This window comes from Fundulus heteroclitus, chromosome 20 (genome assembly GCF_011125445.2).
Source record: "Fundulus heteroclitus isolate FHET01 chromosome 20, MU-UCD_Fhet_4.1, whole genome shotgun sequence".
NCBI lineage: Eukaryota > Metazoa > Chordata > Actinopteri > Cyprinodontiformes > Fundulidae > Fundulus > Fundulus heteroclitus.
This window is the reverse complement of record NC_046380.1, coordinates 19938622-19963606: the sequence shown is the minus strand read 5'-3', so window position 1 is coordinate 19963606 and position 24985 is coordinate 19938622. Positions and strand designations below refer to the sequence as shown.

General features: G+C 39.7%; 1 protein-coding gene across 2 annotated transcripts in view; it reads left to right on the top strand.

The window, feature by feature from the left end:
• cfap20dc (CFAP20 domain containing) overlaps positions 1 to 24985 on the top strand; it is a 49179-nt gene that overhangs the window by 5308 nt on the left and 18886 nt on the right. For both annotated transcript variants that reach the window (XM_021321545.2, XM_036124738.1), the window contains 6 exons: positions 2620 to 2762; positions 4187 to 4295; positions 8306 to 8416; positions 8496 to 8618; positions 10672 to 10985; positions 19460 to 19792. In XM_021321545.2, the coding sequence (XP_021177220.2) occupies positions 2620 to 2762; positions 4187 to 4295; positions 8306 to 8416; positions 8496 to 8618; positions 10672 to 10985; positions 19460 to 19792 (1133 nt within the window). The remainder of the gene's footprint in view (positions 1 to 2619; positions 2763 to 4186; positions 4296 to 8305; positions 8417 to 8495; positions 8619 to 10671; positions 10986 to 19459; positions 19793 to 24985) is intronic.

Sequence of the window (24985 nt, the reverse complement as noted above, 5' to 3'; positions counted from 1 at the left end):
TTTATTTGAATGTTAAAAAAACCACAATGAGCCTGACTGAGAGTTGTTGAGTGCCACAATCAAGCCCAGAACCATTCAAACCTTTGGCAGATTTAGATTTAAAGTAACCTTTTAATTTTGCCAACATGCCTGTTCAAACAGAAAGTAATATTTGTGTTGGATGTTTTTATGTGTGGAGGAAGCTAAAGATTAGGGTGACAGGATACAGACATTCCAACCCCAAAGACCTGGAGATCATTACCAAAGATAGACCATCAAAATACCAATGGAAACATGGACAAATATGGTCAGCGATTATAAGAAGAATTTGATTTTTGTACTGCTAATTATAATTTTTGCATTTGTCTTGTTACTGAAAAGTACTTTCTAAATAAACTTGCCTTGCCTATTAAGAAAGGTATAAATGTTTTTTGACACATAAGCATATAGAAACTGAATAACAGGGGTCCTTTGAGGAAGTCTTGAGGGACTCCCACTTGTTATTTTCTTTCACTGAGTAGTCCTGGTCTGCCAAGTAAGATCTGGACCAATCTGGTACAATACAACCCCACCCAAGTTTCCAGTCTATGAATCTGTATTTTATGATCAACCGTGTCAAACGCAGCACTATGATCCAGTATTACCACAACATGGGTTTTTCATACATCGATGTTCAGACGCGCCATTTAAAAGAATGTAGTATCAGAACTAATATGGGGTCAAAAATCTATTTTTAACCACTGAAGAGATTTGTTGAAAAATAAAATATTGAGTACGTCCTCTGGACGGGTTCTTCTTTGCTGAAACATTTCGTCTCTTCTCCAAGAGACTTCTTCAGTAACTCCTTAATAAGTCCTCAGACTGAAGAAGTCCAGAGGTTCTATACATTTTTATTTATCTGTTTTTTCACGGTAGGGATTGTTTTTTGGGGAGATTAAATTAGTCGATAAACTGCTTTTTCAATGATCCATCTATCCATCCATTATCTATACTCGCTTATCCGTGCAAAGTCACAGGGGGGAGCTGATGCCTTCAGCAGGCTTTGGGCAAGAGGCGGGGTACACCCTGGTATCCATTTTAGGGATGTTTGAAGAGCGATATAGAGTGGCCAAATATAAGATAAAATTTATTTATTTTTTTCTCAAACATGTGAGACATTAGTTGTGGAACATTTCTGAAACACCTGACTGGCTTGTATCTATGGGAGATAGCAAATATTATTTTGAAAGACATGCTCTGATTATGTCAGTTTGTATTATTACGGTAAAAATAATAGACAATTAGGAAATCTTGATAGAGAGGCTTGCATATTTATAATGACACGTTGATTAAAACCCCTTTGCTTTTCCTTATTCCTTATTCTTCCTCATTTTTCCTTTTTGTGTTTATTTGGGTCTTACCTGCTCTCAAGAAGCTGCAATTATCTCCTCATACAAAAGGACACGCACCAGTAATCTAGTTCTGTTGCCTTTTTGGCCTTTTTTTATCAGCGCGTATTTATTTGTTCTGACAGCTGTCCAAGTCATGTTGAATCAAGCAGCAGTGCCCTTAGATGAGAGCCGTAACCACACACGAGAAACATCTTTTTATAATTAGCATGTGCGTTATTAGCACAACATACCTAATCATAATTAAAAACATTGCTATTAAAGTAGGCATTTAATTTAGCTGGGACACAGTTGTTTGTTGAATGTATATCCTTCGATACCCAAACTGTTAAAATGGAAGCTACAGATTTCTTTATTTTATTGTTTGTTGTCATACGACAACAAACAAGCCCCGGTTATCTCAGTGCTACACCAAAGACTCTTTGTTGCGCTGAAGGTCAATGAATTTTCACAGATCCAAATCACTGTTGAAACTACTTCTCCAGAGCCAGCTATCATACCTATATCTCATTGTAATCCTTCCTGTTATCCCATTCTTTATGGGCTTTTGCAGATTTGAAGCACACTGAAATTTATTCACACAACAGGTACAGCTCAGTGTGTTCAATCTGCTGTATCAGAGAAGTGTGATTTCCTCTTTCCTTCTTAGAACATCCAGCTAAGCTCGGTCGGTATCATGTTGTCGATCATGTTTGTCTTGCGGAGTGAAAGTGTTTGCTCGGCGCTTTGATGAGGATCAGATAGAACGTGTGTTTTGCTGTTAGCTTCAGCAGAGGTGGTCCTGATTAGCCCTGGCACAGATACAGCAAGGTCAGGTTGATGCCATATTACAACAACTCCCACTTCAGCCCATTATTTTCACATGATGAAATGGCACCGATAGTCAGAAACACATCTTTCAACTTTATGAGATAAGCTCTAGTTTAATTAAAATCCAATTATTAACTGTTTATATATCTTGATGCATAAATGCTATTTAATAGTGCAGTTAGTTGATGCACACAGGGTCATTCATATCACATTAATACCTGAGGTTTATTATTGGGTATGTTTACAATGTATTGCATCCTAAAACATACCCCTATATATAAACTAAACAAAGGCCTGTTTTAAAAGTTTTTTTTTTTTCCCAGTCACAGCGAAATAGAAACTTTTAATAGGCATTGTTACCAGACAAAACGCTGCTTCTCTCTGACCTTAAATATATCGTTCTGTGCACCAATAAGATGTGAAAATGTCTTTCTTTCTGCAGTGCCTGATCAGTCTCCAACTGCCACATCAACCAGTTATCGGAGAACCAAGCCCCAGGGTGTTTTACAGACAGCCTCGGGCTCCAGAGCATCCTCAGCATCTCCCAATACTGGAAGAACAAGCAGGCCAAACTTGGACAGAATGGTGAGAAGCGTACGCTTTATTTACATTACGGTAATCTATCTGATCCCAGAAAAAAAAAAAAAAAGCAGGCTGGTGAACCACAACTTCAAACATATTGCTAAAACTGTTCAGGTTCTCTTGGTGCGCCCAAAACAGCTGTGATCCTAGCTGCATGGATTTTGGAAGCCCTCTGAGGATGCCTGTTGGTAGAAAGCACCTATCATGTCAGAAGTAGCTCCTTAAATTCCTGTTTTGCAGAGTCTGAGGGCTGGACTTGACCTGTTTTTTTTCCCACACTTTAAAAAATGTCTCTGTTAGATTGAAATGTGGAAATACTGAATGCTCCAAGTTGTTCAAACTACTCCAGATGCATTTCGTTGTTTTGAATGACACATTATTCAGATAAAATACAGCTGTGTGGAGGAAATCGTTGCCTGTATTTAACAGCTAAAAAAGTGGATTTTGCATGATATTTCCCCTGGCATAGTGGACAGTTTTTTCCAGAAATGTAGATAAGAAAAGCCCAAGCCACTTTTTTTTTAATAACTGCATATGCATAAGAGCATCCTACCTGCTCTTCCGCCATCGCAGGAAAGAATCCCCCAAATACACTCTGCTCTTTCTTCTTTCCTCTGACGCCTTGCTCTTCTTCTCATAAACTTGTAAGACAATTTGCTTCTTGCGACTCTCAGCTATTTTCAAACTATATGGTGAGAGCAGCGGAGCTACAATGACAAGCTGAAACCGAAGCTAACTGGATACATACGCACTAGAAGTGCGCATGCGCAGCAAGAGAAAACTAGGAAGGAAAGAGCACGCACACATTGGCATGTAGGACAACCAATAAATAAGATGATCCCCCCCCCAGAACTCAAAGCCGAAAGAAGGTTGTTCACTATGCCTTTAAGTCTCTGCTTAACCAACATGTTCTCAAATATGAACAACGACTTATAGCTGTTTATTCTGATGATGAGAATGTCTGATACTTAGGAGGACTCGCTGTCACCAGGCAGAGAATTTAGAGCTCAGTTAGGGATAATTAATAGATATAAGAACCGGTTTATTCCCATGAGTTGGTAACAATATCATCCATCCATCTCCAGACAGACTGTATGCAGTTACCATATCCGTTAGAGTTATCAGCAATGTTTCAAGCAGTTTGTAGGAGATTAATTCTAGCCACACAGGAAAACCTTCACTGAAGAAACATGTCACGGAGCCTTGACCAACTATGACCGTTTTGCTAGGTGATAACCGTCCTTGGACAACGTTTAGTAGGCATTAAACGTGCAGTATCCAATAAACGTGTAATACACCTGGCTTTTTGGTAATGGGTTTAATGTTTTAGACAAATTGATGTATACCCCTGTGAATTATCTGTGTCATTACAATATAAGAAAAGGTGTGGAAAGCTTGTCATTGAGCTTGTCTGTTTCTTGTCACAGGGGTGTTCATCATACCAACTGAATCAAAAGAAAACCACAGAGAGTCAGAACATTAACATACGAGGTGAAAATCTCTCCAAAGGTCAACAGTCCCATACTATTTGTGAAGGTAAATTTGAGTATGATTATTATTGATATGTATTTTTCTTATTGCGTGAATGTTTTCAGCTTCTTAAATGCCCTTGTTCTCCTCTAGTTCATCATTGAAAATCACAGTTTTTTTCATTGTGAGTTTTGTAGTGTACGGGCTCCGACTAACAACTCAGGAAACACCTTCACATCTGTAACACAAAAAGGGAGAGAATCTGGATGTGACAGGGTGTGGTAGTTTTGCAGGAACATGACAAAATAAAAAAACAATCATGAAAGGTTTCAAAGGCTACTTCAACAAACAGAAATAGCTTCTAATGTTACTTCTGCCACACCTTTGGTAAGCCGCAGTGGTGTTGGATTTGCTGATATCTTTTATTTATTTATACTTTGCATTTCATCCAGTGACACAGAAGAATCTACCAGTACCTATCGACGCTAAACAACAAAAAAACAAAGCAACTGTCTCTGAAGTACCTTGAAAATGGCTACTGTTTGATATTTCCCTATTTCTCAGAGGGGAAGCTTTCATGCTTTGATTTAGTGCAATGTTTCATTTATTTAAACAGATAAGGTAGTAAGTACACTTAGGATTTGTGGCAGCATTGGTTGCAGCAGGCACTGCCAATATATGATATTGGTACTTTACATGTTATGATTCTGGCCTGGCTGCCTCTGCACCCTGCAATTCATCATCAGCTGCACCTGCTCCCATCTGCCACTACCTAATCAACCTTATTCAGCTCACCTGGTCATCTGCCTTTATATACTGGGCTTCCATACTCAGCCAGTCCCAGTGACTAAATGTCCAATGTTCAAATGTTCGCCTTGCTCTTGTCGGACACCCCTCTCGGATACCAGTGGTGTCCAAAGTGGGGCCAGTTGTGGCCTATGGACTTGTTTTGTGCGGCCCCCAGCTACAATTCAAGAATAATTCAGTCCACCAGCACAGCTGGTTGGGACAGACAGTGTTGTAGTCAAGTCACTATGCCTCGAGTCCGAGTCCAGGTTCGAGTCACCAGTGCTCAAGTCCGAGTCAAGTCCAAGTCATTAAAAAAAAAATCCGAGTCGAGTCCGAGTCGAGTCCACTACTCATCCGAGTCAAGTCCGAGTCGAGTCACTATTGATCCAAGTTCGTTGTAGAAACATGCCGTGACGTGTGATGTATGACATGAAGCAGTAACATTCCATTGCACTAATAACTCTTTCGCTGTAGTTACCCTTGGTTTTACTCGGTAAAACTACCGCTTTTTCCAAGTCTGGCGGCGGGCGGGGTTCGCACACCGCCGCGGCTCCGGGCGGCGGACGGGGTTCGCACACCGCCGCGGCTCCGGGCGGCGGGCGGGGTTCGCACACCGCCGCGGCTCCGGGCGGCGGACGGGGTTCGCACACCGCCGCGGCTCCGGGCGGCGGGCGGGGTTCGCACACCGCCGCGGCTCCGGGCGGCGGACGGGGTTCGCACACCGCCGCGGCTCCGGGCGGCGGGCGGGGTTCGCGCACCGCCGCGGCTCCGGGCGGCGGGCGGGGTTCGCGCACCGCCGCGTTGCTGGCCGGCGGGCGGGGTTTGCACACCGCTGGCCGCCCGCCACCGCAGATGCTGTCACGCATTTTCCTCGCCCGTCCACCGGGCGATTCCCACAAACGCGTTCGGCAGCGTTCCCCCATGACTCACAACAAATCTGGTGTGGATCGGTCGATGCAGCGAGGAGATCCAGCCGTTGGATAATGATAATGCATTTGGCTACCGGACCGGACTAAATTGTTCGGCGGGCCGAAAAATTTATACCGATTCCTGGACGGTGACTACAAACAGAAAAAAAACAAACAGCCGCTGACGCTATGAACGCCGAGCAGGAGAAAAACAACGACTTACCTTCCTATCAACTCGGCCCGTCTTTCTAAGCCCTCGACACTCAATCCATCGTTTGAGCTGAACGTTGGTATGTTGTTCCACAGTTCTACCAGTAAAATGGGCGCCTGGACATCCTTTTGTGAAAGTTTAACAGCGGAAAAGTCGGTCATATAGTTTTATCTGTTGCATGTGTAATGGCTGGTTGCTACGAGCGCTCTCACACTGTTTGCCCAACCTTAGCGGCAAGGGGCGTTGCTCATGAGATGGTGACGTCACGTGCGCGGCACGACATTTAGATATTAAAATCATACACCAAATAATATTCTAATGACATATTAAAATTATAGCCTAATGATATATAAAAAAAGTCGAGTCTTTTTCTCAATTTCCGAGTCAGAATGATCTGAATGTAGGAGTCCGAGTCCAAGTTCGAGTCATCAGTGCTCAAGTCCAAGTCAAGTCACGAGTCTCTAAATTTAGCTAATGACTCGGACTCGAGTTTGAGTCTCGGACTCGAGTACTACAACACTGGGGACAGATGAAGATCTTTTTGTTATTTTCAAATATGGCCAAACAAGATACAATTGACAACCTTAGGCACAACACAAAGTATGTCTTTTAATAACCACAATGTCATATTCTCTGTAATTTCAAACTAAATAAGACCAAGGACTTAGTCAAATGCAGACTTTGTTGCACAAAAAACTGTCTTTAATTCAGTTGTTAAAATTGGCTAAATTCAGCAAGTCTTTTCAGAGACAGACTGACCCAAATCCTGTTCCTATTGCTGAGAAAAGACACAATCTTTTTTAAATCAAGCCTAAAATACTTAGCAAACTGGATGACTGTATTTCAATGAGGCAAGTTGCGAAACCCTTTTCAAGTTTTAAATCTACAGGGATTTGCACATCCCTTTCCTACAGTGAATCTGGCTAATTTGTTTAATTGAAATATTACATGCTCATATTTTGTGGAGCAGGTAAAAAACAAATATCACAACATAAGTTGTTGGTCATTTTGTTTTGTTTTTCAAATTCGATTTTTTGGCCCTTGAGTACTTTGACTTGACAATTTTGGCACACGTGACAAAAAGTTTGGACACCTCTGGTTAATACCATTCAAACACTCTGTCTTCAGCTTCTAACTAACTGCAAAGAATTTCCATAAAATTTCATCACCTTTCAGACACACTTCAATTTTACGTTTCGATCCTCTTTAAATTAATTAACACCAGTTTTTTTTTTTTCTCACCAGGTATCTCAGAGTAAGCATGAGGAAAAACCCAACTTCAGTATAAAAACTCACAAATGTAAAAATGCTAAACTTTAGACAAATAAAAAAATATATTGAAACGACAACAGGGGGTCATCTCTGGGTAACAAATTACTTTTCTAGCTTGACTTTGCAAAGTAAACAACAAATAATTTATTTTCACTATTACCTTAGTTTGCTGTATCAAAAGCATGTAGTTAAGCATCACACATTTTTTTCAAATTAATGTTTTTTTTTTTGGGTGAAATAAAACGTTGTTTCAGTGAGCTGGAAGGATACCAACAAGTTTGTACGTATCTGTATCTAAAGCAGAGAACAAATAGACAAAACAAGAAAATGCTGAGGAGGAACCTATTCCCTGTCATTGGTGGAGAGGGCCTAGACACATAGGATGAATGTAAAAAATGTTAAGAGAAAGTGTCACTGACTTTGCCACTGCATTGCCAAGGAGTCTAGATAGCTTTGGCTCATTACATGGCAGCGCCTATGGCTGAGAATCTTCTTAAAGGAAGTGATTTAGCTTCTTCTTCCAAGCACTGTGCCCTTGTAAAAGTATTATATATAAGGCAACAAAAAAAAATAAGCCCTGTTCCTGCAGAGTATGAAGTCTCCCGAGCATCCAATACCAGCCTTTATGATTGGTAATACACTCTCCTTTCAGCATGACTGAATGCAGAATCTGGCTGATTAAAATTCCTTAATTCAGCTGAACATAATGTAGCTGGATATATTCTTTTTGCAATGAATGAATGTAAGAAGCTCAGTTGCCGAAATGCCTTCATTATTAGGGATTTTCACGGTGCATAATCAGTTCACAGATATGCTTCTGGCGAGCTTTAATAACATTGTTGTTTGAATCTATTGTGTTATAAACCATGTTCTGATGTTCAAATTATTATTTGTAGGAGCATCTTGCAAATTACAACCCCACCCACCCAAACAAAGGGTGTTTGGTAAGCAGGGATCTAAGAAGCTACGGATCCTGGCTCCCGGAAAAGAGAGGGTATCGTCATCAGGTACACAATATGTGTGTATCAGGGTATTATTGTGTTTTTATTATGTTAAAAATTACATTTTTGGTTTGACTCCCCCCAGACGCTGAATTTGGTGGTAAAACCAGTGGAAGTAGGGATAATAGCCCCTTTCCATCCAGGCTGCAAGAGCGCAGCCAGCCGCTTCCAACCCAAGCACTAATGTCAAGTAGTTACCTAGTACTAGGTAAGGTAAAAGGAAGATGATGAGTACATTTTGAGACAAAGAAAGTCCCGGTCATATAATAAGACAGCAAAGCATGAGAACACACATACACACACGCACAAAAACATTGATGTACTGATTAGATGATTTTTTTTCCCCTGTTCTGATTTTAATAGGCAGTTCCTTTATACTTGAGAAATAGCAGTCCTACTATTTAGATAATCCAGAAACCAGATCACTTCAAAAATATTGCATGAATTTTAATGCTTCTATGCTGCATATGTGCTTTTGTTCCCTCTTTTGAATTTTACATAACCCACATCAGGGCCACTTGCATGACCCTCCTCTCTCCAACCTGTGCTCTCTTCCCCCACCGCCATCCCCTCACGTAACCCTCATGCGCACACACCCACACTCACATTGTCCTTGCAAAACGAGTGCATGTGTTCTGAGAGCTCATTTATGGAGGTTTCTCCACAAGCAGTAAGCTCCTTTGGTGCAGCCCAGCCCACCGATGGAAAGTAGTTAGTTCATTAATGGTAATGTGGCACATTAAATAAAAGTCAGAGGGACATCTCCTGGGCCCAGGGTTTGCCACACAGTGGGCAATTAGAGGAAGTGATTATACTGTCGAGAGGTTCAAATGTGCTCACTCATTCAGATTTAGGTGCCTCTGTCTTTTAACTGAGGTTTATCTTAGAGAATAAAGATTCACTGTGTCTTACTTGCACTTACACATTGAAGCAACTTCCATTTAAGCTTCTGAAGGCTTTTACCCTCTTGATTGTGCATACAGTGGCTTGCAACACCGCTGATATTCATATACCTTGAATTTTTCCACATTGCAACCACAACCTTATTTGACCGACCAACACAGTACCTTGATTTTTTTAACAAATCTAAATTTTTATGGTTTTGTTTGTCTTTGTATTCAGCCCTCTTTACATTGATACCCATAAATCAAATGCAATGCTACCTGCTGTCTTCAGTAGGTACCTAATTATTCAAAAAGGTCCACATGAGTATGTTTTGTGAAGGAACTAAACAGAGGACAATAACGGAGGACAGCCTTTTGGAGGCTGCAAAAGACATGAGGCTGGGGTGGAGGGTCATGTTCCAGCAGTAAAAAAACAAACAAACAAAAAAAAAAGCAATTTACAGCCAGAACTTCAACTGAATGATTTAGATCCTAGTGCGTGTTGCGTTAAAACGGCCCAGTCAAAGTCCAGATCTAAATACGTTCTAGAACCTGTGGGAAAACTTGAACATCGACGTTCACATATTTTTAACATCCAATCTGACTAAACTTGACCAATTTGCTAAAAGGAGAAATTTGTAACCATTATTCAGAACATAAGTTAAGGCAGTGTGAAGTTCACAAGAGCACCTTGGGTAAGTGCAAAAAACAAGCATTACAATCACTGTACCTGTTTTACTTAAAAAAAATATTCCATGTATGAATCAATCCCGTAGTTCGCATTAATGTATTGAACATTTGTATTTACTATGTCCTTACAGTTTTACATAAACCTGCCATGGGACTGGAGATGAAAATTAGCCATAGGCTATAATCTCACATATTTACTCTATGTTGAGTTCAATATGTATTGTCCCTTTTATAAATAAATCTTTTTTTTTTTTTTTTTTTAAAAGAAGCACCTGCAAAAAAACAATCTCGAGATGTGCAAAGCTCTCATTGCAGTGAGGAGTGTTTTGGCAAACTATTAACTTAATGAAGCTATATCCATATGCACGCAACACAGTTAAGCTGTTTTTATTAAATTTCTATGGTCAAATTCCCATTGGGGCATTTCTATAAAGGGTTCATGAAAAGAAACTACTAACGTATCATGGTCACAAATGTCAAGAATGAAGGTAGATTTTCCCAGGCAGAGGAATTAATTACAGCTATTCATACTGGTATCAAAGATTGCTAAGTGGCTGTCATAAATAGAATTCCATCACCAAGTCATGAAGGTGATGTTATTGTGTCCATAGAGAAATCAATCATCAAAAACAGCCAGAGAGAAAATTAGCTTGAGCGCAGAATAATTGTATGTATTTATAATTCTAGATGAGCAGAGCTGCAGCCCTGCCAAGGAGAGTATGGAAGCCGCCCCCACACCAGTAGAGTCTCAACTTCGATCGGGCTTGTCTTCTGACCTGCAGGTCTGGAACAGCTGGGAAAGTAATGAGGGGTCTGAGCCCCAGCTCACTTTGCAGGAGGAGGTGTTCACTTTCTCATCCCAGCCGCACTCACCCAAACGAGGGCAAAGCCAGGGTGACCAGGAGAAGATGGAGCTGGGAGACGGTCAGGTCCAAAGCGCTGCTGGAGGGCGGCGGGATGCGCAGCCCGAAGATGACTTTATCGGCAGTGAAAGCGATGAGGTATGACTGTCTTTCCTGAGCTACAGAATCACACGTTTGCTTCACAGCACTAGATCTTTAATTATGAACAAACTGATAGCACGGAGAGAAATATATTTAACAGGATCTTGGTTTGGTTGATTTCAAAGCCGCCTTTGCCATTTTGTTATCTTTTTTTTTTTTTTTTGCCACACAGCAGAGTTAAGTTGTTCTTAACATAAGGAGGTGATTCAGACCCACATTACGTCCTTCAGTATGTTTACAATTCAGTCTGATTTGTTTGAATTTGAAAAGATGACTTTAACCACATCAGCTGTAAGAGTCAGGATGCATTGTGCGCTTGATATTCGATGTTAAGTGTTTCATGTTGCACATTTCAGTGCAAAAGTCAGTGGGTTGCTCCTCGTCACATGATATGTTAATCACTTTACTATTTGTACGAGCAGGATCTGTATATGCTGAGCAGGGAAATTAAAACTGTTGAAGTGAAGTTATAAAGAGCTATCTTCAAAGAAATGCTAATTGCTTTTACTTATTTAAAAACACAGAGTTGAGAACCTGCTGCTGATCTTTGTCATTAGAAAACTGGAAACTATCTGCCATTTTAATGACGAAGAAAAATCCTAGAACACACACATACATTCGAAATCAGATATTCACGGCCTTTACTGAACCATCAGTAGGACATTTTTACACTTCAAAATAAATGAATCTTTTATAATGACCTTTGTGAACTGCAGATATAACATTTTATTCTGTAAAACCTTGAACTGAACTGACATTTACTTTTAGAATTACCCTACTTGTCAGGCTTGAGAAGGTTTTTTCCAGCGCCTTGCAAAAGTATTCATTCCCTTTTATCCTGATCACTATTATTTTTTTATCAGACTACAACCACAAGCTTTAATGTACTTTATGGGGATTTTATATTATACTGCAAAGCAAATTACTACTTGATTATGCGACGTAAGTAAAATTATTCATGGTCCTCCAGATTTTTATTACAAATAAACATCTGAAATGTTTATATCAAGCCCCCCTAAATCAATTCTTTTTAGATTAGTCTTTTACTGCAATTATTGCTGCAAGGCCTTTGAGGTATTTATATGTGCCAAATCTGCGGATTTTCTCCCTATTCCTCTTTGCAGTATAGCTCCAGCTTGGTACGATTATAGAGATGAGGTCTGTAAACAAACATTTTTAAGGTTAGCCACAAACTCTCAATTGGATTTGGGTCTGCACTTTGACTGGGTCATCGTACCCCCTGGATACGCTTTAATGTAAACTGTTTCACTGTAACTCTGGCCCTATATGTTTAGGTTCATTTCCCTGTTGGAAGGTGAACCTTTTTCCCCAGTCACAAGTTTTTTTCCAGCTTCTTAACAAGATTTATTCCTGAATTAACCTGCTAAGGAAAAGCGTTCCCATAGCACAATGCTGCAACCACTTTGTTTCAAAATGGGGACGGTGTGTTCGTGTTAGTTTCCCCCCCCACACATATAGCATTTTGTATGTAGGCCAAAAGTTACATATTGGTCTCATATCACTCAAAAGCTCATTCTTCCACCTTTGCTGTGTCCCCAACAGGACATATGGCTTTCTATAAACAACAACTCTCTTCTTGTCACCTTTCCAAAAAAGGCAGATTTGTGGAGTGCACAACTACTGGTTCTCCTGTCAGAGCTGTGGATCTCTGCAGCTTCTCCAGGGATACCATGGGTTTTTTGGCTGCCCCTCCGATTTCCCTTTTCAGGGCTTTGTGCGATGGTGCTGGGATTAAACTACACAGAGCTGGAGTCCGGAGGCAATTTGTGTCAATTCGTGTCAGAGTAATAAGGGTTAAATACAAATGCACGCCACTTATTTATGTTGATTTATAACATAAAATTAGAATATTGTGCATTTCGTTACATTTAATTTTTCTGGTTGTAATAGGAGATTTTAAAAAATATGGCATATTAATGCTTTAGCAAGGCACCGTATATATCTAAAGCTCCTCTCTCCAGCTTGAAGTGCTCAGTCCTTTTAAAAGCTGCAATTATTACACATAACTTAATCAAATAGTCTGCAATAATATTTGTAGTTTATGATAGGTTCTATGCATTGTAGTACAAAACAAGCTGAAAAAACAACATAAATGAATAGACAGAGTCCGGTTTAAGTGTTTTCTTTGTATGTGGGGAGGAATCACATGGTACACTCATGCGCACACTCACACTGCACACCCACACACCCTCTCACAAACATACTTATACACACCCACATGCAGACAGGTTGTTAGAGAAAAGCATCTTTCTCTCCATGCAATCAAATTAACATGTAGCCTCTTCATTGAATTCGTCTGAACGCTTCAAAAGGAAACGAGCTCTTGAAAAGAAACGAACACCACCGTACGAGTGGACATCCTGAGATTTTCATAATATAGTATTGTGTTTCATATGTAATTGTTTTCATCTGCAGCAATTACTGTTATTTGTTATGTTACTGTTATTATTATTATTATTATTATTATTATTATTATTATTATTATTATTATTATTATTATTATTATTATTATTATTATTATTGATTCATCTATTAAAGAAGGAAGACCTGTCACCAACATCTGAAAAATAAGAACAATACTTCTGAATTTGAAAGTCACTGATTTTGAAAGTCACTGCTACTTTATCAGTCATTGTAAAACTTTGTGTCAGTTAACCTAATTTCTAACACTGACATTTATACCAGGGGTCACCAACCTTTTTGAAACTGAGAGCTACTTCATTGGTGTTTTGTCCTACGTGGGGCTACCAGTACTGACCTTTTGAGTACTTGACTAGAGAAGTCAAGAGTTCACTTTTACGTTGTGTAAAATAAACATATTTTCATGCTTTGTTATAGATATTGTCATTTTTGAATCTATATAAATGCAAGTGTGAATAAACAGGAAGAGTAATGGAATAAAACAAAGTTTTAGATGCAGCTCACTGGTGGATGGTGCTTTTTTTAGAACAGGCTTGTGGGCGCCACATGCGGTCCTCAGGGGGCTACATGGTTCCCGCGGACACCATGTTGATTATCCCTGATTTAGACTGTTGTGTGCTTTGTGATGATAGTTGGCACTCTGGAAAAATTATGTCAACTGAACTGAACTTTTTTGACAGTGCACATTATAAAAATGGAGAATATTTCCCAATAAAGATGGACAACTTATTATTTCTCCAACTTTATTCAAATGAATAACATAGTATATTCATCCTTTGTTAAAACAAGGCTTTATGCAGTTAAAATCTAACATTATTGTGGCTTGCAAAAGAATAAACCCTTACTTGTCCAAGAGTCTTCATTTGGTGGAATGTCATCCTACAACCTTCACATGGCTTTAATACACCAAAACCGCTCTGGATTTAGGCGTATTGACAGTTGCTATAATAGTAATAACTCCTGGCCTATTGTAGGTAATAAATATTTATTTTCTAATTTTACTGCACAGTTGCTTAAAAACATCCAATTTGTTTAAAGGGCTTTAGTTTTCTCAAACCATCAGTCTTGTTACAGACATGTAAATCAAATACAGTGTTGCCTTTTAATGTTGTAGCAAAGTAAAAAACCCGCCATTTCTCTAATGCACTCAGAAACCTTGCTATATTGGTCTAAGTACCTTTCAGTCCCACTTATGTGGTAATTCACATGCAACCTTCCTGAGCTGCAGTAATGGCTACATAAGCACCTGTGAGGGAGGCGTAAGAGGATCTTGATAAAGCCACATAAAGGAGATTTGTTAAGACCAGAATAAGAACAATTCTGGCTATTCTGTAGGGCTGGTTAAAGAAAAATGTTGAAGTGTTATGACATTTTAATTTTTGCCAAACTATAGATTAACTGGTTATACAAACGAAAACTTGATAACCAACTTAGCTTATTTTTTGTATATACAGATAAAGATTTTGTGAAACCTGTTAGGAATTCAGAGAAGCATATAGCACTACTGTAATTTAGATAAATAACTTTTCACCTGCTTTTTTGTTTTGAACAACAACTGTGTGTGTGTGGGTTTTTTGTCTTTTTTTGTCTTTGTGTCCTGCTGAACAGGAACGTTGCTGTAATACTCAGGGGAGTTTTGTTTCGTTGTCATTCTTTGGAAGAAGCTATTACAGAAACAAGAAAAATTGATTCAAATTGACTTTGGACATACATATAATTATGTTGTTGAATAATAGCTTTATTATTCAACAGGCGTTGTTGACTCAGTCTCAGGTCTCAAATTTCCAAGCAAACGATATTCAGATGTATTGATTTATCGATGCCAAAACAAAGAGATTACTAGAGATTTCAACTTGTAGTTAGCGCCTTGCATATTTGATTAAAATGTCAAGTTTGGGTTAGGTTTTTTTTTCTGTATTCACCATGTACATTTTATAATTTCTTGAGTTAAACTTGTCATTTTTACACTTTGTTTTTTTTTTTTTTGTGTTGGAGGTTTTAGCAACTTTATCTTTTGAAGTTTGGCTTCCCTGTTTATGTTATTTCCCAGCCTCTGTCCCTACATTCATTTGCCGTTTTTCCAGTCTTATTATTTGTTTGTTATCTCTTCCATTAGTATACTTTTTATTTGGTCACTACCAGGTCAGCGTTAGAGTGCTGTAGTAGTAGAAACTATTCACTCTTGTTATCCTGCTTCTTCTGAGTAGGCTTTTGCGTCATGGATCGATCTTCTGGATTCTTCAGTCGTGTTAGTTTTGAGGATCTGTGAGGCAGCTGACAATGCTCATTTTGACTTCCACCTATGAGCTCCTCCTGGCCTCCTGGCCGTTGGTCATCTACCTTTTATATTGTCATTAAGAAAATTCTTTTATAACAATAATAGGCAGAAAGTATAACACAATGACTTATGTTCACAGATCTAAACGGATAAAAAGTGAGTAGCTGTAACTTTGTGTAAATTTTAAAAATGAAACACCCTTCATGCTGCCTTCTAATAATGCCCCTGTTTATGATATCCGGTTCAGTAAATATGCTTTCTACTGATAGAGCTGTTCTCTAACTAAACTTTAAGTCTAATAATCTAAAAACCATCTGTGAGAAGTTTAACCCACTTTCCTTAAAACCCCAGCTGTATATTTATTATAGGAATCCACACTGTCAACAATATTATCTGACTCAAGTAGTTTTTCTTGTAATACTGCAAGCTTTTTTTGCCAAGCATCTGTGTTGTTATTCGTTTATCCATCCAACACAGGTCAGTCCGATTTTTATTTTTATTCTTTTATTGTAAGTTTGTAAGTTGCTTTTTTCTGAACGTGAAGCATTATTATCTTTCAAAGTGTTGCATCAGGTTCATGCAAGTCTCTTGAGCAGACATTAGTTTTTGAACAGAGAGAAATATTAAAAGCAGAACAAAGCAATGAACTTTCAGCGTATGAAACAGTTTGAAATGTATCAGCAACAATGGACTATGGTAAGGTTTGTAAAACTTTCAGAGGAAAGCAGTTGTTTTGATGTGAAAATAACTCAAACAATGGACAGCACAGCAGCTCAGTAAAGCTCATTCATGCTCGCAGCCACACCCATATCCGGCCTTTCAATAATACATGTAATTCATTGTTTATTCACCTGGACTTATGAAAATGATAAAGCAAAGAAAGAGAGTCGAGAAAATAATATGTGGAGCCACCAAGCGGAAAACCTCCAGGGGCTTATGATAACATTTCACCCTAAACAAAGCTAAGAGATGAAGGACAATAGAAGTAAGAGATAGGGTGCGGAAGTTAGACTAGGAGGACTTAATTTGGGAGAAATAATGGGGATACAATGAGCCTAATAAATGTATATATACTACCAATCACTTTAAATCCATTCTATAAGTGTGACTCCCTGTTCTGGGGGAGTTGCAAAGGCTGGAGAGAAAAATGAGAGGACACATAATTAGAGAAACATTGGTTTTAGGCTGGGAATTCTCAGTATCACCGAAAACATGGTTTATTAAAATATAAATAGAATCTGATGCATCTATTCATCAAGTTAGGATATTAAATCAATGTCAGTTTGTAACCAATAGTGCAGAATAACACTAAATTAATGCTCTGCAGAAAATCTATGCCTTCGATATGAAACATTCATGCAGTGTAAGCTTGAACAGCGTGTCTCATGTGTGTAGCTTGCTCCTTCGAGAACGACGGAAGCTGTTGTCAGCTTTGTCTCACAACCGTTGCAATGGATTTTTTTTCTTTTAGCGACCCAGTTGTACATTGACAAAAAAAAAAACTGTCAATAAAAGGGAGCGAAACTTTCCATAACCCTTTTTGCATAATCACTGATGCTTTGTCCACACAAAGCATCAGTGATTCATATATGTTACCCTTGACATGGTGTCCTGGGTTTGCCAACCTGCTTATATATCTAAACAAACAGTACAAGCTTGCCTTTGGTGCTCAGTTGCAGAGTGGTCAGCTGATCTGGATAGCATTTTTTGAGAACTTTATGTGTGATTTTTGATATTCTTTTCTTGTGCAGTGAAAGTGGGTCACAGTTTGAATTCTGTGCTGTAAAATTCAGCTGCCAGCCCCAGTAAAGGAGCAAGTCACAAACTTTTTAGCATCATGTATCTTTGATGCTTGCTGAGATAACTTTGGTATTCAAAATTGTGGTTTCTATGCGTTCCCCTTCAGTGGATGGAAGAACCATGCGTTGCTTTTATAATTTCCAATGTCTTGTATAACCTCATTGGCAGACACCATCTGAAGCTGGAAGGTTGACAGCTTATTGTAAATCTGATATTTTGGCAGATTAACTCATTTTAGGTCTTAGCTTTTTTTAAATGTGAGGTCAACTTAAAGGTATTCTTACAAGAATGTTGAAGTGAGGTTCCGTTAAAAGGTTTTAAACATTTGATGTCTCACCAGGAATACATAACCCGATTGGCCTCCTCATTTAGCACAAACCCATGTCAGCTGATCCAAGATCCAGTCTCAAAATCATAGCATTCATTTGAACACTATTTATTTAGTGTTGCGTAAGGTGGTGGAGATGTGGACTCAAGTGTACAACTGACAGTCATGTCACACTTAATATGACTGCAGACTTGACCTAGAAACATGGCAAAGAACAGAGACACGGCTTGGACTCAAGGTCTCATTAACAATCTTTATCTAATGTAATCATCAGTGGAAGTAGATCCTGAAGTGTAGATTAATTTAGTGAATGATTATTGTTGTCCTCTCTAAAGCTCCTACACACTTACAACCTTACCCAGTAATTTACTGGTAATTTACTGGGTCAGGGTTATGTGTGAAGAGAGCCAGAACTGATTTACTGGGTAAAACTGACCCGGAAATTTACCGGGTCAAGACCTAGTATCATACCCGGTAATTTACTGGGACCGCTCTAGTTTGAATAAAGCCTTTAGATTCCTGGGTAAGGGTCGCATTTGTGTGATCACGTTAGACGTTCGTAGTTTTCGTTTAGCTCTTCCACTGTTTCTCAGTCGCTTGTCTGACTGAGAAATGTATTGAAATTGTATTTCTTCTGTAGTTTTCATAACGCTACTTGCCGCTGTAAGAATCACCGGTCCTAAATTTATTGTTTGTTGTGGCTAGTAAGCTGTTTTTCATCTGAAATTCTCTTTTAGAGGTTGGCTTGATCAGTTAAAGCTATATCCCTTGCATTATTGCCACCAACAGGGTGTTTTACGTACGTCCATCCACCGTTGCCTAAAGGGGCAGCGGTGAAATAACGCTAATTCTTGTTCGACCCAGGAATGTCGTCCCAGTAATTTACTGGTACGTGCCAGTAAAAAGACCGGAGATTGTCCTGTTAAATATTTGTTTGGTTTATTAGGGATTACCTTTAGCGGCTAATAAAAACCTGTTTGCTGTTGCATCATAATAATCACCGACTGAGCTCTGACTTTGTGTTGTTTGAAAAAATAAATAAACCCCACGTATTTCTTAATATTGTATTCCCTCGCCCTTTAGCTAGTGTCAATGCAAAATTTGGTTCTTCAAAATAAAAGCGCTTCCTACCATTAACTATTATTGCCCCATTTCAGTTCAGTGATTTTCCTCTATAAAACAGGTACTGAGAACAGGACATTTACAAGTGTTTGAATAAACTTCTGTGCCGTTGTTGAGATTTGACTTGTTTTAAGAGATAAAAAGTCCTCTTGGCCTTTCTCGAATTAGCTGTTAGCTTCATCATCTGGGAATAACTTTGCTGGATATAAACTAAACGACAATGCCATGAGAGTTATTTACTGCTGGTAAGAAATAAACGGCTTATAACATTTTGACAGCACCTAATTTCAAACATTCCACCGTATCCATATAAATGTGAGTTAACACATTGACACAAGTTACTTGCCTTTCTTCTAAATACTACAAGAGGCGTGCATCATTCTAAAAAGCATAACAAGCATACAAGTTTAGAAACTCTATTTTGATTCATTCCAGTATGCTTAGATCATAATTGACCATAAATGCAATAGCCACTTGACCAAAACCCTGTATTTCTTTCAGGATATGAGCCACGTCATCTTCCACCATCAAAAAACTAGCATGGTCTATCCTGCCACTCGCAGATCCGATGATACAGATCACCTCCAGAATCCCCCTGAATCTCCAAATACAATCAGAGCATCACCAACGCTGGATTCAACTAACACCTTTGTGCAGTCTCCAAGCAGCGGGAGAGCCGAACCAACAAGGATGGTCCCCGCACGTTGTCTCTCGCCAAGCAGACGCAGCCGCGGGTCCAAAGAAGTAGATCAGGTTTCGGGTGCAAACCTCAGCGTTTCTCTTTGCAGGAGGCTTCTGCAAGAAGTTCACTTCAGTGACTCCAAACAGCATAAGGTAGGACTCACACACTTTACAGTCATCACCCCCCCTTTACACTGTCTTGCAGATTGGTTTTATGGCTAATGTTTTTCTTTCCCTTCCTATAATTAGCTGAATAGCTGTAGATGAGACAACACACCTAATTACCCCCACTGTGAGCTCCCTATGTTTGACGTTGCAATGTATAGCTGCAAAAGACAATGGCTTTTCAGTTAAGATCGTGTCAACACTCACAAGAAATGAATCCTCTGTAGGAGGTGATCCATGCCCATAAAATCCAGCTTGAGTTCAATATTCCTACACTTCAAAGCCAAATATGTTTTATCAATAAGTCTCTTATTTTCATTGCTCTTTTTGTTGTAAGATTTTGCATAGGTGTTTTATCTTGATTTTTCTACATAAAATAACTGAAAACGACCAACTAAGACAAGCATAGATCTACTGAGACGAAGAAGCTATAACCTTCTTTGAGTAAATATATTTAACAGTCAAAGCCCGACTCCGAGCCCCTGTCAGCAGTCCCTGCAGGCGTCTGTTTCCTCTAAAACAAAAAAAAAAAAAAAAGCTCGGATGAATCCACCGTAAACTGTTTGTCCTGCATCACACATCAGACAAAGGGGTGACAGAAGAACAAGTGAACGCAGAGCGGGCTCAATCAAACATCCAAATGTTTGTTGGGAGTTGGGGGACGCCACCGTGGAGTAAAGAAGACAGCTGTTGTTTGTTACCACAGAAACTGATTAATGAACCAAAATAGGCACAATCTTCTTTAAAAGTGCTTTATTGCTGCGAATGCCTGTGTCTTTTAGAACTAGCTGTGAAAATCATATATACATGTTCAGCAGTGATGTTGAAATTGAGCGTTGCGGCCTTGTAGCTAATGGCCAGCATATTCAGGTATTTTTTTATAATATTACTGTAGCACTTAGCAAATGTTTAAAGGCACCTTGACCTTTTTCCATTCTCTCACATTAAAACCACAAACATGTGTGTGTTTCATTAGGATTAGATGTAGACCTAGGACGAAATAGTGTAATTTAAAGTTGGAGGAATTACAGATTTTTTTTTTTTACATAAAAAAAACATGACAATGGTAATGTGATTTAATATTTAGCTGCTATTTAGTTTAATACTTTTTAGAACTACCTTTTGCAGCAGCCACAGGCTTCTGGGATTTGGCTCCTCCAGCTTTTATCATCTAGAGGCTGAAATTCTTATTTTCTGCAAAAACGCTAATGTGACTACATATAAGTGAGTGCCACACTTTTTAGATTTTTATCAATACAAAATAATGATGAGCTTTGATTTGCCTTCTGCATTACAATTACCGTATACTGCCGCTCTACCACATACAGTGCCTTCCAAAAGTAGTCACCCCCTTGGCATTTTTCATGTTCCTTCTTCTTTTCTTCTTTTTTTTTTGTTAAGCAAAAAACAAACAGGACAAAATAGCAGAAAACCTCAGCATGCATAACTGTTCATCCCCCTTATGGTGCGTTCACATCGAACACAAATGAGGCGACCAGAGCGCTTTATTTACATGTTATCCCTATGTAGAGGCTCATTCAGGAGAAAAAGTATGCGAGGCAATGCGAAGGACATATTTCTAGCGATGCGAGCGATGCAATTACGGCAAATACCCGCAGTGAGTTTAGCAGGAGTTCGAAAATCTAAACCTTTCTGTCAATCCGCGTCGCGTCTACCAATCAGGGACTGATTGTTGTTGTAACATACGGTCAATGAAGCAAAGCTTTTTTCAAAAGAAAAATGACAGAAAAATGAATGTTGACATGGGATGAAGTAAGGAACGCTCTTTAGAGGTTTGTGGGTGGCTTTGAAAAAAAGCCGTTTTAATTTGGCCTTTAAAAGGACTGTTAAATCATTCATCATTCGTCCTCCTCTTGTAACTCCAAAGCCGGTCCTGGCCAGACGCTGCCTCTGCGGCCTCCTCTGGTGCCCTCTCTTCCCGGCCCCTTGCTCTGATCTCCCGCTGCTCCTGTCTGAGCTCCAGAGCTGGTCACAGCCAGCCGCCGCCTCTGGGGCTCTCTCTGCGCAGCCGCTTGCTCTGATCTCCTGCTGTTCTTGCTTGAGCTCCAGAGCGCCTCCTCGCCTTACCTCTGTTGTACGGGTGATAAGTCCCAGAAGCGGGAAAACAGTTTCAGATCCCGGACAAACGGAAGTGACCGTCATCCAGCCGTAGCACCTGGACTCCCCGAACTGGGAGCATCTCTGGAGGATCTGGTGGACCCAGGGACGCCGGCGCCGTTGTTCGGTTTTCCACATTAAATACAGCACCGTGACTCGCGCGGTAAAATCCCCGGTCCACCATGTTGAGCTCAACAGACAACAGGCAAACAGATAGAAGTGCCTCCTATTTGATGACGTGGTGAAGCGAGTGGAGCATTGTCCTCGTTGGCCACACGCATTGCTGGCGAAAGGTCAAACAAGTGACAGCACTTGATTTAGGTGGAGATTTCACTGGAATCCCGTTTGATGTGAACTCACCATTACAGTGAGTATTGTATAGAACCACTTTTTGCAGCAATTACAGTCATTTTAGATAAGCCTCTATGAGCTTGTCGCATCTTGTCACTGGTATTTTTGCCCATTCCTCAAGGCAATTGGATTGAGGCCTGAACTTTGTTTAGCCCATTCCAACACATTTTAGTGTTTCCCCTTATGGTGCGTTCACACCGAATGTGATTCCAGCAACATTTTCAAATGATTCGTGTGCTGTCGTGCGTTGGACATTTCGACACCCTGACTTGTATCTCTCAACAACTTTTTCCCTGACTTGTTTGTAGAACGTCTTGGTCTTCGTGGTGTGATGCCTCCTGCTTAGTGATCATGCAGCCTCTGAGGCCTTTCAGAATAGGTGTGTTTACACTGACAGATCATATGACACCTGCACACAGGTTGACTTCATTTGACCAATTGTGTGACTTTTGAAGGTCATTGGTTGCACCAAAACAGTTTAGGGGCTTCAAAGCAAATAGGATGGACACATATGCATATGCCAATGTCCTCTTTTTATTTTATATATATATATATTATATATACACACTCTTTCTTTATCTACTAACATCACTTAACTCACTTCATCTACTAATCCTTCAAATAAAAATTATGATTTAAAGGCATACTATGCAACATTTTTCAGTTAATTAATGTGTTCCATACCGTTTTGGATGATTAAATGAGTCATTTCAGGTCGAACAAAGGTTTTCTTGGCCGCCCTGGGGGTCTGTGGGGGAAATACCGCACTTGCAATTGCAAGAGCTCTCGGCCCGCACACAGTCGGTCTTGCTTTACGGCGAGAACTCCATGTGTTTTTGCCCTGCTATTCACTATATGCACGTGCGAAAGCAACAACAAAGAACCGCGTGTTAACGTCAAATAAGCATATCGAGTTTTATTATTATTATTTTTTATTTATTTTTTTTAAGTTGGCGAGACGCTACGCGGCGGCCGCGGCGAGGCGGCGGCGGCCGCGGTAGCGTCTCGCCAACATAAAATAATAATAATAATAATAATAATATTATTAGCGCTGCGGGAAGCTTGATGTTCATACTTTCACTGTGTTAGTCATTGTTTGTACTGCCGTTTTTTCCACTTTTCGTTGCGTTCGCCTGTCTGCTAAACTCAAAACAACCGCGCCTGGCTTTACGGAGAAACCAGAACAGCTGAGCATCTTTACGACAGTGCACTTTTACTTTCTCCCTCTGGGGGGAGCCTCGCTGGAAAATCAACCCCGGTTGCATAGTATACCTTTAAAAACATTGTCATTCCTGTTTGGAATGTATCGAAAAAGGAAAAAAGCCAATTAGGGGGTGAATACTTTTGCAAGGCAGTCCCAGTAAAATACATTCAAGTTTGTAGTTCTAAGGTAACAAAAAAGGTATAAGTATATGAATATTCTTGCAAGTTACTGTAGCTGTCTACCTGTCCCTATAGCACTGCGTGATCACTGTTAGCTCAGACAGCTAAAGGGGTTAGCAAAAAGAAGAAAAAAAAACATTTTCAGGATTATTCTATAGAAACAATAGAGGAAGTCCCTCGCTTTATATGGGTCTGAGAGGAGTCAACTGAAGTGATCTCAAGCCCTGAAGCATGTTCTGTCACAGAACTGTTGCTTTTTGCATGTACACAACTCTCTGCTGAGTGATATCGCAGCATCCTTCATCAGTGCAGCTCCTCACCGCTGATTTGTGCCAACTCCAGCAGGCAGCATGCAGTGACGGCTTTGAGTGAAATGTTGTCAGAGAAATATGACAAGGAGTCTGGTTCCCCTCCTGCAGCTCCGGTGTATTGACTACCATTGATTCACCATCAGGGTTCCTTACACTTTTTCTGACAAATCAAGTTACTATAGGAGTCTCTTAAATCAATAGATGCACTGTTTAAAGGGGGTCAAAACAACAGAGCCAGAGTCCAGCACTACCTTAATGTCTGCCTGCCATCGTCGTTGCTGTTGACTGCTATGTTGGCTGCAAAGAAAAGAGTGCTCATTCATACACCTTAAGCTTTTTTACATTTGATCACATTACAGGCACAAATGGACATATTTTGATTGGAATTTAATGTAATAGACCAGCGCAAAGTGGCAAATAATTGTGAAATAGAAGGAAAATGTTATTTTACAAATAGGAATCTAAAATGTTTTTAGGGATATTGTAGTAAAGATAACCATAAAAAAACCAGCAGAGTCAGTTACTTAATTGGAATATAACGTGAAACTGTGTGTAATTTAATCCGGACATAATAAAGCTGTTCTTTTAATGCCTCATACACTTGTCGGAGAGCTTTAGTGAACAAACAGCTCAGGTGGGAGAATCTGTTGACAGGACTGCTATTAGTCCCACACCCCATAAATCTGGCATTTATGGAAGAGTGGGACGAACAAAGCATTCATTGAAGAAGAAAAAAAAGCTAAAGTAGTCCAGTTTAAATTTTGCCAGAGGTAATGTTGGGGACATAAGCATCTATGCACAAGAAGTTGCTCTGGTCATATAAAGCCAAATAAAAAATGTTGACCTACATAAAAATGCATTGTGGCAGAAAACCGGCATCCTAAAAAAACACAATCCTCACAGAGGAGCAAAGTAGCGTCATGCTTTGGGGATGCTTTTCTTCAGGAAGGACAGAGACGCTGGCCAGGAATGAAGGGAGAACCCATGCTAGCTAAATACAGAGCTGCAAAAGACTTGA